The 15828-nt window shown below is 45.1% G+C and overlaps 1 protein-coding gene across 15 annotated transcripts in view; it reads left to right on the top strand.

Annotated features, from left to right (window-relative positions):
- Window positions 1-15828, top strand: part of LOXHD1 (lipoxygenase homology PLAT domains 1) — a 183771-nt gene that overhangs the window by 146718 nt on the left and 21225 nt on the right. For all 15 annotated transcript variants that reach the window (XM_063699192.1, XM_063699193.1, XM_063699194.1 and 12 more), the window contains 3 exons: window positions 3140-3257; window positions 5241-5415; window positions 6920-7105. In XM_063699192.1, coding sequence (XP_063555262.1) covers window positions 3140-3257; window positions 5241-5415; window positions 6920-7105 — 479 coding nt within the window. The remainder of the gene's footprint in view (window positions 1-3139; window positions 3258-5240; window positions 5416-6919; window positions 7106-15828) is intronic.

The following is a 15828-nucleotide window of genomic DNA, read 5'->3' as shown; positions in this document are numbered from 1 at the left end:
TCCGCATCAGGTTTTTCATATTTTCCTGAGCTGTTGAGTGTGATTGTGATTTGCTCATTTTCGTTGCTGCATAGTATTCCATTGAGGAGCCTGGAGAAGAGAGAGATCCAGTGGTTTGTTTCAAAGGGGTAGAGAGGGAAGAGAGTAGAGGCACTGAGATTGGTCAGATGTTGACAATTCAACAATTCATTCTGGTGGCAGAACTCAATGTAACAAAAACTTACTAAAGGTTGGCCATGGATGTCCTAAGAGGAAAAGAGCTGCAAGGGTGGCCATGGAGCCCCATCAGTAGAGTTGTCTAAGCATGGAACCACCCAGTAGGTTCATTTTGCCCACAGCCCAGAGATAGCTGATTTATCAAAGCAGGGGAATTGCAATAGAGAAAGAGTTTTACACATGTGGAGCTGGCTAAATGGGAGACCAGAATTTTATTATTACTCAAATCAGCCTCCCTGAAAATTCAGAGACTAGGGTTTTTTGAGGATAGTTTGGGAGAAGAAATGGGGGTGTCTAGGCAATGGGTGCTTGCTACTGATTGGTTTGGGGGTACAATTATAGGGGTTTGGGAAATGGTCCTCATTGCATGCTGAGTCGTTTCTGGGTGGGGCCACAAGAGCTGTTGGCAGGTCCAGGTGGAGCCATTGGTCATCAGACATGCAAAAAACCTGAAAAGACATCTCAAAAGGCCAGTCTTCAGTTTAAAATGGCGATATTGTTATCTGCAGGGGTAATTGGGGAAGTGCATATCTGTAATAATGGCTGGCAATGTTTATGTCTATGTTTTAGCAGAATTCAGGCTCCTCTCATCCTCCTATGCTGGTAGTCTTTCCTTAACTTTATGGAAGGGCTATTATCGTTTAAACTACACACTAAACGTCTCCCAAAGTTAGCTTGACCCAAACCCAGGAAGAATCAAGGGGAGTTTGAAGGCTAAAGGCAAGATGGCGGTTGATTAAATCAGATCTCTTTCACTGCCAAAATTTTCTGTTATAATTTTTTCAAAGGTGATTTCAAGCATAGGCTCAATGGCCTTGGATATGGAGAACTTCAGACTGGAAGGAGGGTGGTCTAGAGCAAAGCTAAAACTGGCACTCTGACCCTGGCCAATCCTGAGAGCCCCAGCTATGCCCCTAAGATGTCACAAAGACAAACTGCCTGAGCAGCTGCCCAGCATGATGGGCTTTAGACCCCACACCATCCATCCCCATCTGCTGGCCAGCCCTCTCCCAGGGTCCCTAACCATAACCCTTCCCTGGCTTTGTTGCAATGCCAAAAACTCTCCCATGAAATAGTTGTCCTTCCAGCCTAAGCCTTTGGCCCTGTTTAGCCTTCAGGCTGTGCTCAGTCATGGAGCCCAGTGAGGGAGTGGTTGCTGGGCCCTCCCTAAGGACAGTCTTTCATAGCAGGCAGGAACAGAAGGAAACCAGAATAGGAAGGGGAAGGACGTGAGGGGCAGCCAAAGGGGGCCCTTCCTAGACACCACTGCCTCAGCTGCTGAGCAGAGGATCCTTTGAGTAGATGAACAGCAAAAATCCTGGGCCACACAACAGCCCTGTCCCTGTGAACCAGGGGCAGAAGGCCTGGATCAAAGGCTGGCTCCTCTCCAAAGGGTGGGAATCCTACTGTGTGTCAACTGAGGTGTCTGGAGGGGGTCCGGGGCACCTGGAAGGATGTGGCTAGTGAGTTGGGAAGACTGAAGGACAAATAAGGGCCTTCACTTTAGATGGTTTTACACCGAAGAGAGGAAGTCCATCCAGGTTAATTGGGGTTCAGCCTGGAATGAAGGGTGAGGGGGTAAATGTAATCTCCTTGCAGTCTTCCAGAAGAAAAGCTTGTTTCTCCTCCCCTTTTCCTTACACCTGTCCCACCATAAAATCTCCATAAAATGAAGACACTTGGCTAAATTCAAAGAGTGAAAATTAAAGAGACATGCAAAGCAAAGAATTCTAAAGCTCTTTTGATCTGCAAAATCGTGCTCCTGGCAAGAGTAAGGAATTGAAAGATTATTTGAGAGAATCTCAGTGTGTGACATGAATGTGACATGAGCACCTCCTTACAGTTTCCATTATGCCCAGAGGGACAGATGGGGCTTCAATTAGAGGAGGAGGGATATGGGGCTGACTTTGGGATAACTTTTTTACTTCTAATAATTGTAAAATGCACACAGAGCAAGTTGTCAGAAGAGATTGTCTCTGTTTCACCACCACCTTTAAGACTAGCAGTAGTTAGTTCTCAGTTTGCAATATTTAAGTCTCAGCCGCCATCGGCTATGGCCTCTGTTTTTAAAAGACATAAAAATATGTCTTGTATTCAAGGAAGCACGACGATTGCCATGCAGAGCCACATCTCCAGTGCCACCTGCATTACCCCGAGGGCCTTATCAGCAGTATCATCTGGAATCAGTCAGCAGTCAAGCAATCAGTCAGCATTGAAGGTCGAATTGTACATGAGGCACTGTGGGAAGAGCAGTAAGGAATAAAGATAGAGCATCTCTGAGATGATGAGGTCATTCAGCAGGAAAATAATAATAGCAACAAAAGCAGCATTACCTTCTATTTGCCTACTGCTTTACAGTTGGCTGTAGCATTACCCAATTCAGGGCACTGTGTTCAGTTTTGCAGATGGCAAATAGAAAAATGTGAACGATGCCATCTAGAGTTGTGCAGTGCACAGCCTGCCCCACCATTCGCAACGGGCCTGTCATGCACAGAATCTCATTTAAAGCTTTTCAGGTATGGAATTCTTTTTCCATTTTAGGTTGATTTCACATCCATTTGGTCTCCATCACAGTTTTGTGAGATTGCAGGGCTAGTGTTATTCTCCAGACCACAGGTAAGGAAACCAAGTTCTAGAAAGGAACTAGGACTATTCTAGGTGACTGGTAGAATGAGATTAGAACCCAGCACTGGTACCTCTCGGTTCAGGGCCATTTCTACTAGCCAAACTCACTTAACCCAGTCTTTCAGGAACACATCTGGGATGCAAGAGATGGGCTGGTGGAGAGTTGCTGAGAGTAGAGGGGCTGCTGAGTAAAGGCCTAATCTTTTCCCTCACCCCAAACCTGGCCTCTGGCCTGGCCCACCCCAACCCTCCCCAGTGGCCAGCTTCCCTTCTTCATGCCTCTCCTCTCCACCCCCAGGTTTGAGCGGGAGCAGAACGACACCTTCATCATGGAGATCCTAGACATTGCTCCATTCACCAAGATGCGGATCCGGATTGATGGCCTGGGCAGTCGGCCGGAGTGGTTCCTGGAGAGGGTAAAATGTCTAGACCCTCACTCTTCCTTCCAGCCACCACCCACCCCTTCCCCTGGTTCCTCTGGCTTGTCAATGGACCTTGTTAAAGCACAAATGTCACTGTAGAGGATCATTACATGAACCCAGCCCATATGATCCAGTATGCCCTTTGGCATGAATTAATCAGAGAATGTCGTTTTATTTATTTGTGTCCAGTGAGAACTGAAGCAACTGTCAGGTAATTCAACACGAGCTGTCAACGTTACGTGGACAGAGACCCGAGAAAGGGGAGGGGTGGTGTGGGCTTCCTTCAGGACAGCAGCTGGGAGGGTTGAGAGAGGAGGAGCAAGGCCTGGGGCAGAGAGAGGCTGCCATGGTGGGAACTTCAGGCAGGATGGCAGAAAGCTTACTGGGGCCTCTGTGATCATGGAGTTAGGCAGCTGCTTCTTTTTCCATTGTGGGCCTCTGAGTCTGAGCTTGGCCGTCAGCACCCTGCCTGAGGAACCTGGATCCTTGAGCTCTCAGTTGGGCTGAAGCCAGCCTTGGGGATGGGATGCTGGGATCTTCAATCCCACAGCAGCATGGGATTTCTTAGTTCTGCCTCCATCCTCCCGCTTTTCCCAGCATACATATGCATGGGCACATATGCACACACATACATGCACATGGCCACAGACTCAGTTTCCACCAAGAAAGGAAGGCAGCTGCTCCTTCTCGGGACCTCTCATCACTTCCTCACTTTCCCCAGCTGTGCGGCTCTGTGCCTTCAGGCTGCCCGGAGGAGAGTCATTAACACTTGCTGTTCCAGGGCAGAGAGAAGAGTGTCCAGGGCATAGGGCCAAGCTGCACTCATTTTGATGAGAACCACTGTGATGTTAGGAGTCCAAGGGCTTTCCATGCTAAGAGTGGCTCCAAAGCTGGAGGCCCCTGGCAGCCAGGAGGAGCCTCATCTGCAGCACCAGACTCATAAAGGCAATGACTATGCTGACAAAGATGACGTTCCTGCAGCCTCCGTGTCACACGAGGTCTTAGGCATGCCAACTTGTGTGTTGTGCCGGTCCTCCTTACATAATGTGTGTTACAGTCTCAGACAGCATAACAAAGCACCATGGACTAGAGGCTTGGAACAACACACATTTATTACTCCCTCACTGTCATAGAGGCAGAAGTCCAAGGTGAAGGTGTCGGCAGGGCCACACTCCCTCTGAAGGCTCTAGAGAAACATCTGTTCTGAGCCACTCGCCTGGCTTCTGGCAGTTCCCTGGCTCGGGGCAGCATCATGCCAGTCTTCACATGGCGTTCTGGGTGCATGTCTGGGTGGTATAAGATTGGACTAGGGCCCACTCTAATGACCTCATCTGAACTGATTACACCTATAACAATGCCCTTTCTAATAAGGTCACATTCTGAGGGACTGTGGGTTAAGAACTCAACATATGAATTCTGGGGGAATACAGTTCCACCCATAACACAAAGCCCTGCAGTCTCCTACCTGAGTCAGCCCATGCAACCTCGTCTACCAGAGGCCAGCTGTCCTGCATCGCCTCAGGCTCCTCCTCCCCTGTTCAGCCATTAGCAGACTTTCTTGAGTCAACAATATGGTGCCCACACCAAGGACTAACCCGCAAATGTCAGCGTTCTGCTCCCAGGTGTTTGTGGCTGACAGGGGCTCGGTTGGTCTGTTTTTCTGTCACTCTTTCAGCAAACATCTCTTGTGCACAGTGACAGGCACCTCTGAGGACACACCTTTAGGTGAATTGCCCATTCCCAAATCCCAAGCTAGGGCAGTCCTCGTAAGGACTTCAAATCCCATGCCAGGCACACAGGATAGGGCCTTTGTCCTGGAAAAGGCCCTTTCCACACCCCGTGGGTCTCAGTCGCAAGCGCTTGTCTTAGGTCTGGGATCTCCAGGGTTGGGATTCGGGGAGGGGCTGCATGAGCCAGGGGGTGCTGGTGGAGGTGAGGGAGGGCAGGGCATTCCCATGGTGGCTCCCTCTCCCCCAGATCCTACTGAAGAACATGAACACTGGAGACCTGACCATGTTCTACTATGGAGACTGGCTGTCCCAGCGGAAGGGCAAGAAGACCCTGGTGTGTGAAATGTGTGCCGTTATCGATGAGGAAGAAATGATGGAGTGGACCTCCTACACCGTCGCAGTTAAGACCAGTGACATCCTGGGTGGGTCCCTCATACCTCCCGCTCCCTTACCACTCCAACCCTCAAATTCAGGCTCAGGCCCTGGTTTCTGGTCAGGGCATTTTTCTTCATAAGGCCTTCCAAAATCTAGTCAATCCAAGTTTTCTCCACAGTGTGTAGCTTTCTGTCTGGACAAAGCATCTCCTCCCAGGGAGTGACTGGTTCCCTCCCTCCTCCCTTGGGGAAATAGGGGAGAACATTACTGGGGAGTATGGTCAGCACTTTTGGAAATGGTACAGGCACTTGATGCAGAGCCTTCCCATCTTCCTTCTGCTGCCTGGCACCCCTCGCCCAAGTGTCATGCACCTCAGGCATGCTCGGACCCATGTGTTTGGTGGCCATCTACCATGTGCCGGCTTTGGCTGTGGGTCTTAGGATACAGATGTGCTGCCCAAACCTTGCAGGTCTGACCTTCATTGGAGCAACCACAGTGCAGTGTGGTGACGCTCCGATGGATGCAATGCCAAAGTCAAGTCCAGAAAGACAAACACAGAAGCCAGGCAGACAGGGCACCCAGAGGAAGGGCCTTCTAATCAAAAGTACTAACATGTTAAAGGCCAGGAGCTGAGAGGGAACACACTGTCATCCAGGCATGGGGGCAGTACCTCCTACCTACACTCCCCTATCCCAAGCCTGCTCTCCAGGAGCCATTACAAGGAATCTGGCAAGCTCATCACATTAATTATAAATGGTGAATGAAGGATTAACTTGTTGGCCATGGTAGCTTACATTTTCAACAGAGAAGCCTCTTGCCAGATAAATGAAGCTCTCATAGTAGGATCTCAGGCATAAATGATAGGTCAATAAAGCTAGTAAATTTTGTTGGGGGTACCTCCTTTCTTCCTATTCTCACAATGGAACTTTCACCCCTATTGCTTAAAGTTCCAAGTGTCACATGTTTTCAGACCCCTCCATCCCTTTATGATGCACTCAGAAGATAATAAATTCATTGATAACCACAGATGTGTGTCAGAAAAGCTTCACTGGGTCACCCCTTCCAGAAGCATTTGCTTTTGACTTGGGCCAATACCTGTATTTGGCTTAAGCAAATGATATGAAGCTCTAGTGTAGAATGTCAATCAGAGACAGATTTAGGGAACACAGAACTTCCCTGCTTCCTTCTGAACCCACACTGTGCAGGAGGTAGCCTATGTTTCTAAACTGTAAAGCCAGCCTATATGACACGCCTTTTAAGTTTGGATATATTTCCCCAGAAATAGATGAGTTTTGTACTAAACCATTCACACTTGCTGACCATCACTCCAGTTAGACCAAAAGCTTTTGTAAGGCACAAAGATAAGATGAAGAGAATTGGAGACCCGGGACAGTAATTGACCCTTTCCAACCTCACCCCTGGCCTTCTTGAGTCTGTACTCTGTCCACCTGTACCCCTGACTCCTCTGAGGAATCCGGGATTAAGGCCAGAGCAAGAGGACTGTGTGTCAAAGAGGCTGGCACCCTAAGCCTCACCTTGTGCACCCCCTAGGAGCAGGCACTGATGCCAACGTGTTCATCATCATCTTCGGGGAGAACGGGGATAGTGGGACACTGGCCCTGAAGCAGTCGGCAAACTGGAACAAGTTTGAGCGGAACAACATGGACACATTCAACTTCCCTGACATGCTGAGCTTGGGCCACCTCTGCAAGCTGAGGGTCTGGCATGACAACAAAGGTAGCTCCCACTCAAGGCCAGGTTGGTGGGAGGGCAGCCCTCAGCTCCCTTCCTGAGCCATTATTCCCTCCCTGGCAGCACATTGACTCTGATTACCCCAGGGTGGCAGACAACCAAACACAGTTGATGACCACCACATTGATGTTTCCATCAGTATGAAAGAGCCAGTGTTTCTGGGCAAATATTTTTAGGGAGGAAGCTTAGTTCCTCCTGCTTTCTGCCTGGGTGATTAGTGGTTCTCCATTGTTTGTGATTTCAGAGCATTAATTTGACTTAGTTCAGGCTTTAATAATTAAGAAAAAAAGCTAAATCACCAGTTCATTTCCCATGGATTTTCTATAAAGGATTATGTTTGTGCCGGGTGCAGTGGCTCATGCCTGTAATCCCAGAACTTTGGGAGGCCAAGGTGAGAGGATTGCTTGAGCCCCAGGAGTTCAAGACCAGCTTAAGCAACATTGTGAGATCCCATCTCTACAAATAATAAAAAAGAATAGCTGGGCATGGTGGCATGCACCCGTGGTCCCATCTACTTGGAGGCTGAGATGGGAGGATTGCCTGAGCCCAGGAGGTCATGGCTGCAGTGAGCTATGATTGTGCCACTGCATTCCAGCCTGGATGACAGAGTGAGAACCTGTCTCAAAAAAAAAAAAAAAAAGGGATTATGCTTGTTTATTTATAATAGTAATCCTAAAGTAGTTGAATTCACTTATAAATACAAACTATGAAATAGGATATAAACCAAGTGAGAAATATATTTTTAACTTTGCAGTGCCTAAGGAATGCTTTGTCATTTCTATAACTGTGATGACGTTCATGTTCTCAACATTTCTTTGGTTATCATTTGCTGTCTTTAAGCCACTCTTTATTTTCTCTGGCTTTGGGCCTATAAGTTCTATTTGTTATAATTAGAATAGAGTTGTTAAATATTAAATTCCACCTCCTTGATGCATACCGCTTTCTTCATTCACCCTTTTGTCTTCTGTAGAAACATGTCTCTGCAAAGCTATCTGCTCAAAGCCTTCTCTAGCCTTTGCTGGGTCTCCCAAATGGCTGCCTAGAGCTGTCCTGAATGTTGTGTTGTTCCTCACTTCTTCCAAACCCCTGCGGAGGACTAGCCTATCTGTCACGGTCACTGACGAAACCCAACTCGGTAGTTTGCAACCTCTCTTCCATAGGAGCTAAGCTATTTTGCTTTAACATGGATTAAACAGTTAAATTTTTTTCCATAACACAGAATAAGCTCAGACTAGGCATTGATAAAATAGCCTTTAAGGCAATAAAATAGCAAATATTTACACAGCACTCCACAGTTTTCAAATTTCAGTGTATCCCACAAGTCATTTGTATACAGAACATCTAAAGTATTCATGACATGCCTGGGACTCTGTTAGGTATTAAAGATACAAACATTTGATTCTCAGAAATACTTTGTGAGGCCAGGGGCTGTGGCTCACACCTGTAATACTAGCACTTTGGGAGGCTGAGGTAGGCAGATCACTTGAGCCCAGGAATTTGAGACTAGCCTGGGCAACATGGCGAAACTCCATCTCTACCAAAAATGCAAACATTAGCCAAGTGTGGTGGCTTATGCCTGTAGTCCCAGCTACTGAGGAGGCTGAGATGAGAGGATCACTTGAGGTCAAGGCTGCAGTGAGCTGTGATTGCATCACTGCACTCCAGCCAGGGTAACAGTGAGACCCTGTCTCAAACAAAACAAAACAAAATAAAACAGTCAAAAACAAACAAATAGAAACCTTTGTGAATTACTGCAGCAAAAGTACTTTATTGCTCCTCTTTTTACAACCAAGTAATATTGAGGCCTAGTGAGGTTTGAATGTCTTACTCAGAACCACACAGCAAGGAAGGGACACAGCCATCACCCAAACCCAGGTCTTCTGATGCCTGTTCTAACCCACCGTTCTGTGTGCCAGCCCATCTTGCCAGCCACCATTCTGCACCCTCACCAGCCACTGTGTCAGGTGGTCAAGAAGATGAGGTGATGAGAGGCAGCCTCTTTATCTCTGTTTGCTACACCCCCCAATATCAGGGTGTAACCAGGTTAGTCTTGTCCAGAAAAGCATGCAGTGGAAGGGAACTCTTCTTCCTCACTTGATCATTCAAGTGGCATTATGAGTCTGTGGAAAGAAATATACTTGCAAATCATGCTCAAATATCCTTAATGCACCTCTCCTCTTTCCTAAGATGAAAACAAAACAAAAACCCCTGAGTTTCCTTTCCCTCCATCTCATCATCCATTCTGATTGTCTTAGGATTAGCAGCAGTTTCCCAAGTCTTGTTGAATAACAGTAGCCATAATCATTAGGACCATCTTCTGCCCCAGACACTTCACAAGATCAGGATGAGATCTTCCCATGACACTCAACAGTGATCACGTAGTCAAGACAAGTGTGAAAGCATTGAGCCACATTCTGTGTATCTCCACAGGCCTAATTAGAGGGATTTGACAGATCAGATTAGTAAGGGTGGCAGGCATGGGCGTGGGGAAGGTAAGGACAAGGTCTGTCTACCCTAACCCTAACAGGAGAGCTTGTCTACAGTCTCTCCTGTTAAAGTGCCTAAACCATTGTTTAGGAAGTATGTTCCCAAGAACTATGTCCCTGCCTTAATCAGAAAGAAGTACATTATGTCTGTGGGCTTCCAACTCTCTGTCTGGCTACCAGCACACACTGGCAAGATGTCATTGCCATTGAGGATAGGAATCATGCCTTATTCATCTTTATCTTCAAAACTGCTTATAACAGTACCTGGAGCATAGTGAGGGCTTAATAAATGTTAGTTTAATTGAGACTCCCCCCAGAGAGCTGAGAAATACCAGGTCTTTTAATCCTGTTCTGCCATAGCCTCTATCTCAGAAATAGCAGAGACCCAAAGGAATTAGAACCCTGGGAAGGAAGAAGTGGTATCCCCAGCAGCCTGAGCCCTTCCTCTAAGGCTCACTATGAGACCAGAAGCATGGGGTTCCCTAACCTCTTCCCAGTCAGCCCAGAAAACTGGAGAGGGGAGAATTTCATGTAGACTATGATGACCCAACTTTTCCATGCCAGGGCCATTTACAATATGGGTGTTTTATTCATGAGGGGTGAGAGTGGAGAATATAGCCAGAAAGACTGAGGATGCTGTGTTAAGGACCATACTCTGTAGAAATCACTCAGCAGTCTTGGGGCAGGGGCAGGGGCAAGAGGAGCTGTCCGTGGTTCTGACTCCTTCTCTGGCTTCTCTCAACTCTGGACTCCACAGGCTGATCCAGGTTCTTTCCTTGGTGCCTATTTTCAACCTGGCCTGCTATAAACATCCAGATGCTTGACAAGATGGTCCAGATTACTATGCATTCCAACCCCAATTCACAGCAATAAAAGGTAGAGAGTTGCGGATCCAAGATCAGAGCTCATCTCTGCTTCCTGCCTGCAACTCCATCTTATCCAAATCTGAACTCCACCTAATTAACCCCTTTCTTCCCTGGATGGCTTCCCCTGTTGCTGCCATACCTTCTGTCTCAGCCTGTTTCTCGAGATGAACCTTCCAGAGTCCTTTCAGCCATTCCTGCCTCCATGCTGTACCCTTCCTTCCAAACCATCTAGGAAAGTAAAGGCTCATATATTTGAGAAGAAGATTTAAAAAGTAAAATCCCAAGATGTGGTATGTCAATTCCCTACTCCATAGTTTCCTGGACATAAATTTAATAGAAGAAACATAAGGCCTTATTTGCTTCCCAATAGCAAAGCAATTCAAAATATTTAAAATGTTTATTTCTCCCTAGCAAATTTCTAGAATCCCTTGCTTAAAAATGTCCTTATACAGCCAAATATTTAAGCCACTGTATGTAACAGGGAGAAAGAAAGGGGAGATGAAAAAGTCATGTAATCACATTTCAGGAGTCGGGAATAATGATTGTTTTTAGTGACATGCAAGTTTCCCCCTTTCTAGTTTTCATCCTCCTACCTGATGTGTCCTCTTCAGAGACAAAATGAGCAGTCCAGGTCCTTTGCAGGCCTAACAATCCCCTCAGTTTTAATGTTTATTTCTGTTAACAAATCAATTACAGCTGGCTCTCACTATTCACGGTAGTTATGCCCTATAATGTTGCTGTGAACTCTGAATTCGCGAACACTGAACCATTGCTCCTAAGGGAAGCACAGGGTTAGGTTCCTGTGAGCCTCTGGTTACAACATTTTCACCAACTGATCAATAGATAACCTTGTTTTATGTGTGTTTCTTTTTAAAGACATCTTACTTAGTATTTACTGTTTGTTCATTAAGATTGAACTCATGACAAACAGCCCTATAAGTCATGCCTGAGTGAAGCTTATCTAACATGTATCATCTCTGGAAGGCACGTTACAGCCTTCTTGCATTTAGAAACACTAAATAGCACTTCAGCTTGAGGACCAACCACTATGTTTGGGGGCCATTTTAAAACAATGAACTCACTAACAAATAGCACAAAAATGTGAAAACATGGCACTAAATAGACCATGAAAAGGACAATTGTTTATGGCATGAGAGATGAAACAAGAAGGCAGTGTTGCCTTGTTCAGCCTCATCTGAGAACGTGCATGTGCATTTGGCAACTAAAATTTTTTGCCACTCTGCATATGTCCACAAATGACCACATGAGTATTAATTTAGGGTTACAAATACATTTTAGCAAATAGCCAAATCCACAAAGATTGAACATGTGAATAACGAAGATCAACTATATATCCATTGAGTACTTACTGTTAGGCATTGTGTTCAGTGCTAGGGAGCAGCAGACAAGATTCCGGTCATCTGGATGACCTTCTAGCAAAAACTACATGTATTAAACAAGTAATTAATTTAAATAATGATGTGTGTCTAAAATGGAGGTCCACAGGATGCTAGTCCGAGGACTCAGAGAAAACCCTCCTGAAGAAGGGATATTTAAGCTGAAACCTCAGGAATGAATAAGAGTAGCTATTAGGTGAAGTGTGGTGTTCGCTTAAAATGAAGGAACACATGTGAGATAGAGTGAATAGCAAATATAAAAGCCCCAAAACAGGAAAAAATCTTGATATGTTCCCAAAATTAAAGAAAAATCCAGAATGACTACAAAATAGGGAATAGGGGTGGAAGCTACAATATAGATAGGAACCAGGCCATGCATAATATTATAAGCCATGTCAAGGATTGGGTTTTTATCCTGAGTGTACTGAGAAGCCATCAAAGCGTCTCAAGAACAGGAATCACTCAGAGAAGATCATTGTAGTGTCTGTGGGAGGTAGGTTAGATGGAGAAGAAAATAAACTTCAAAAGATGATTAAGAAATTGGTGGGCGAATGTCTTGCAGTACGATGATGGCAGTGGGAATGGAGAAAAAGCAGACCGATTTGAGAAATATTTAAGGCAGAGGACTTGTTAAAGGTTTGCCTGAGAAGACCTGAACAAGAATGGTGAGGATGCTGGAGAACTTTCTTCATCTTGATGAGTTTAATTTGAAGGCCTGAGTGACATCTATAATGTCCAGTAACAGTGAGGTCTGGACCTCAGGAGGAAAGCTAGTTGGAAGATTGATCTGAGATAGTAAACTAAAAGCTGTTAGTGCAGAGAGACTAGTAAAGTCATCAATAAAGAGTGAATAACAGAGTCTATAGAGAAAGTGCAGCTTGAGGAAAGCAAGGATGGTGTAGAGCAGATTCCCAAGAATTTCAACATTTGAGGTGAGATAATGGAAAAGAAGGAAGAGGAGGGGAAGAAGAAAAGAGAAGGGGAAGGAATTACCTCCATCTTTTGTACTTCCAAAGTGGGATGCGCTTGGGGAGGAAATTTGCATCTGGGAAACTCTGTAATGCTGAAGATTGTTCACTGGCCATGAAATCCCAAGATGTGGTGTGTCAATTCCCTACTCCATAGTTTCCCGGACATAAATTTAATAGAGGAAACATGAGGCCTCATTTGCTTCCAAATAGCAAAGCAATTCAAAATATTTAAAGTGTTTATTTCTCCCTAGCAAATTTCTAGAATCCCCTGCTTAAAAATGTCATTGTACAGCCAAATATTTAAGCCACTGTATGTAATAGGGAGAAAGGAAGGGGAGATGAACAGCTTTCTGTAATTTGTGGATTTATGTTTGTTAGACAAAAATGCTCCTCATTGCTTCCTCCCCCTGCCACACACACACAAACACACACCACACAGAAAGTCAGGAAATCTTTCTCACCTAGCCTCACTCTCTCTGCTCTCTGGTCCTTTTTGTAATGTGGAATTGTCTTTATTCCTGACTATTCTGACACATCCAAAGAATGGCATGGTACATTTAAGTTTTCAGAAACTAGGGTCTCTCTAAGATTAGCTATTTTCATTCAAAAGGTTTTCTTTGTTATTCTCTCTCTTCTTTTTTCCTAGATCTCTAAACTTTCATTCCAGCCCTTATTTAAATTTCACCTTGCATGAAGTAACTTACATCTTTTGCCCAAGCTAACAGACATTCATAGATACCCAAGAGAAAACTTTGCACCTGCAATTCCCTTCCCCTGCTAAATTATTATGCATCCTTCAAAATCCAGATTAATATCACCTTCTCCATGAAGCTCCCTGATTATCCTAAATGAAGTTAGATGCTCCCTACTCTGTGCTCCTAAACTTCTCTGCTCATACCTCTATATCTAGCACTCACAATACTGAACTGTAATTGTCTTGCCAGTCATAATTGGCAGACTTTTGAGTCTCTCAAGACTGGAAATTTTGATTCACATTTATATGCCTAATGCCTGGCACTTAGTAGGTATTTAACAATTATATGAATAAGTAAATTAATGTTGAACATCAGCTTGTAGCAGCTTCTGGATCCTAAATAGATGGGTCCAGAATTCTATCCTTTTCTAGACTTCCACAGATATATATATCTTTCTCCCCTGTAGGTGACTGAGGGGTTTCTAGATGCAGCAATTGTATCAGACACACTTGTTAAAGCATTTGTCATTATCCAAGGGTAGGTGTCAGGGGTGAAATAGTGTTCCCCACCCACCAAATTCTTCTTCACTAATAACCTCAGAATGTGATAATATTTGGAAATATGATCTTTGCAGTTAGACTTAGTTAAGAATCTTGAGATGAGATCACCATGGATTTAGAATGGGCCCTAAATCAATGATGACTTGTGTCTTTATAAAAAGATGAGAGAACATGGAAAGATGCTGAAACAAGAGCATGTGAAGATGGAGGTAGAGATAGGAGCTGGAGATAGCAGTGACAAGCTGAGGAACACCAAGGATTGCTGGAAGCCACCAAAGCTAGGAAGACACAAGGAAGGATTCTTCTCTAGAGCATTCAGAGACAGAATTGACCTGCTGACACCTTGACTGCAGACTTCTGGGCTCCAGAACTCTGAAAGAATAAATTTCTGTTATTTTGAGCCACCAAGTTTGTGGTAATTTTTCTGATGGCCTAGGAAAATAATATGGTAGGGAAGAACCTTCTGGGGAAGAGTAAAGACTTCCCTAGGGTCTCAATATAAACAGTCTGCCTCAGGATTTGCTACTGGGTGGAAAATATTCAAGGCCACTGGACCAAGATTAATCTCACCATATCAGAGTACAGTCCCATCTGAGAGCCTAGAGTCAGCAGGGTTTAACTGCAGCAGCTTAAGGCATAGCAAGGCTGGGTGGCCCAGAGTCCTAACACTAAAGTTGGTGTCAAGTAGTGATCTGTTTAGCAAAAGCCTTGCTCCTAACTTTTACAACTGGGGTCTCCACAGCCCTGAAATTAGTTTGGTAATAACTTGGGGCACAGAAACCAATTATTCCACTAGGCATGAAAAAGAGGGGAAACCCAGAACTGAAAGGCATTGTAGATTAGTTTGTGATCCCACTCTGCAATTGTCATTTAATTCCAGCCACTGAGACCTCTGCCTTGTGACCTCTGTCTTGTGACCTAACTCCCGCCGTGCATCCTGCCATGATTATATCTGCATGTCTGTGGTTTAGAAGCTCTCTTATGTTCTCACTTCCTCACTGAAAGTTCTGCCTATTGCCCTACCTTGCTTGAGCCCACTCCCAGAACAGTCGACATATTTGTAACTACATGTGTATTCTGTCTCTTTTACTTGAGCATTAGCTCCACAGGTACCGTTATCTTGTTCATGTTCTTTCCCTAATGCCTATCACATTGCCTATAATATAATAAGGACTTAATATATTTTTATAAAATTTAATTATACTTATACTTCTCTTTCAGACCCTTCCCTGTCTTTTTATGCTTCAGTTATAGGGAACTCAGTTTTCCCCAGAATCAGTGTTCCTTGTGCCTTAGTGGTTTTTTAAAAGTTGAATCCTGGCCATGAAACTCAGACTCATGACTAAGTCCTCCAATGCCAGCTGCGGCCACCCCCAAGACACTACTTGCACACATATCCAGACTTTCTTAGTTTTCCTGATGCATTTTTCTACTATGCAAAAACGTGACTCCAATCAGCCAATTCCTTCCATCTCCTCACGGTCAAAATCTGAAAGAGGCGGGTTCAGCACCGTGGACAGCTCTAAACCACTCCAACCTTGTGACTGGTTGCTACTATTGTTGTTCAGATGCCAGCCTCTCCAAAGAGCTTGACACCCCACCCCACCACCACTTTGGATAACCAAAAACTATCTGATTGCCTTGGACCCATAATGGCTCTTGGGTTTAAAGAAATCCTGAGTCATTGATGTGATCCTCTTCCCCTTGTAGGCAAAGAAGTGGCCCTCCTCCCC

This window comes from Gorilla gorilla, chromosome 17 (genome assembly GCF_029281585.2).
Source record: "Gorilla gorilla gorilla isolate KB3781 chromosome 17, NHGRI_mGorGor1-v2.1_pri, whole genome shotgun sequence".
Classification (NCBI taxonomy): Eukaryota; Metazoa; Chordata; class Mammalia; order Primates; family Hominidae; genus Gorilla; species Gorilla gorilla.
Note: the sequence above shows the minus strand (reverse complement) of the source record. Positions and strands in the feature narration are given on the sequence as shown.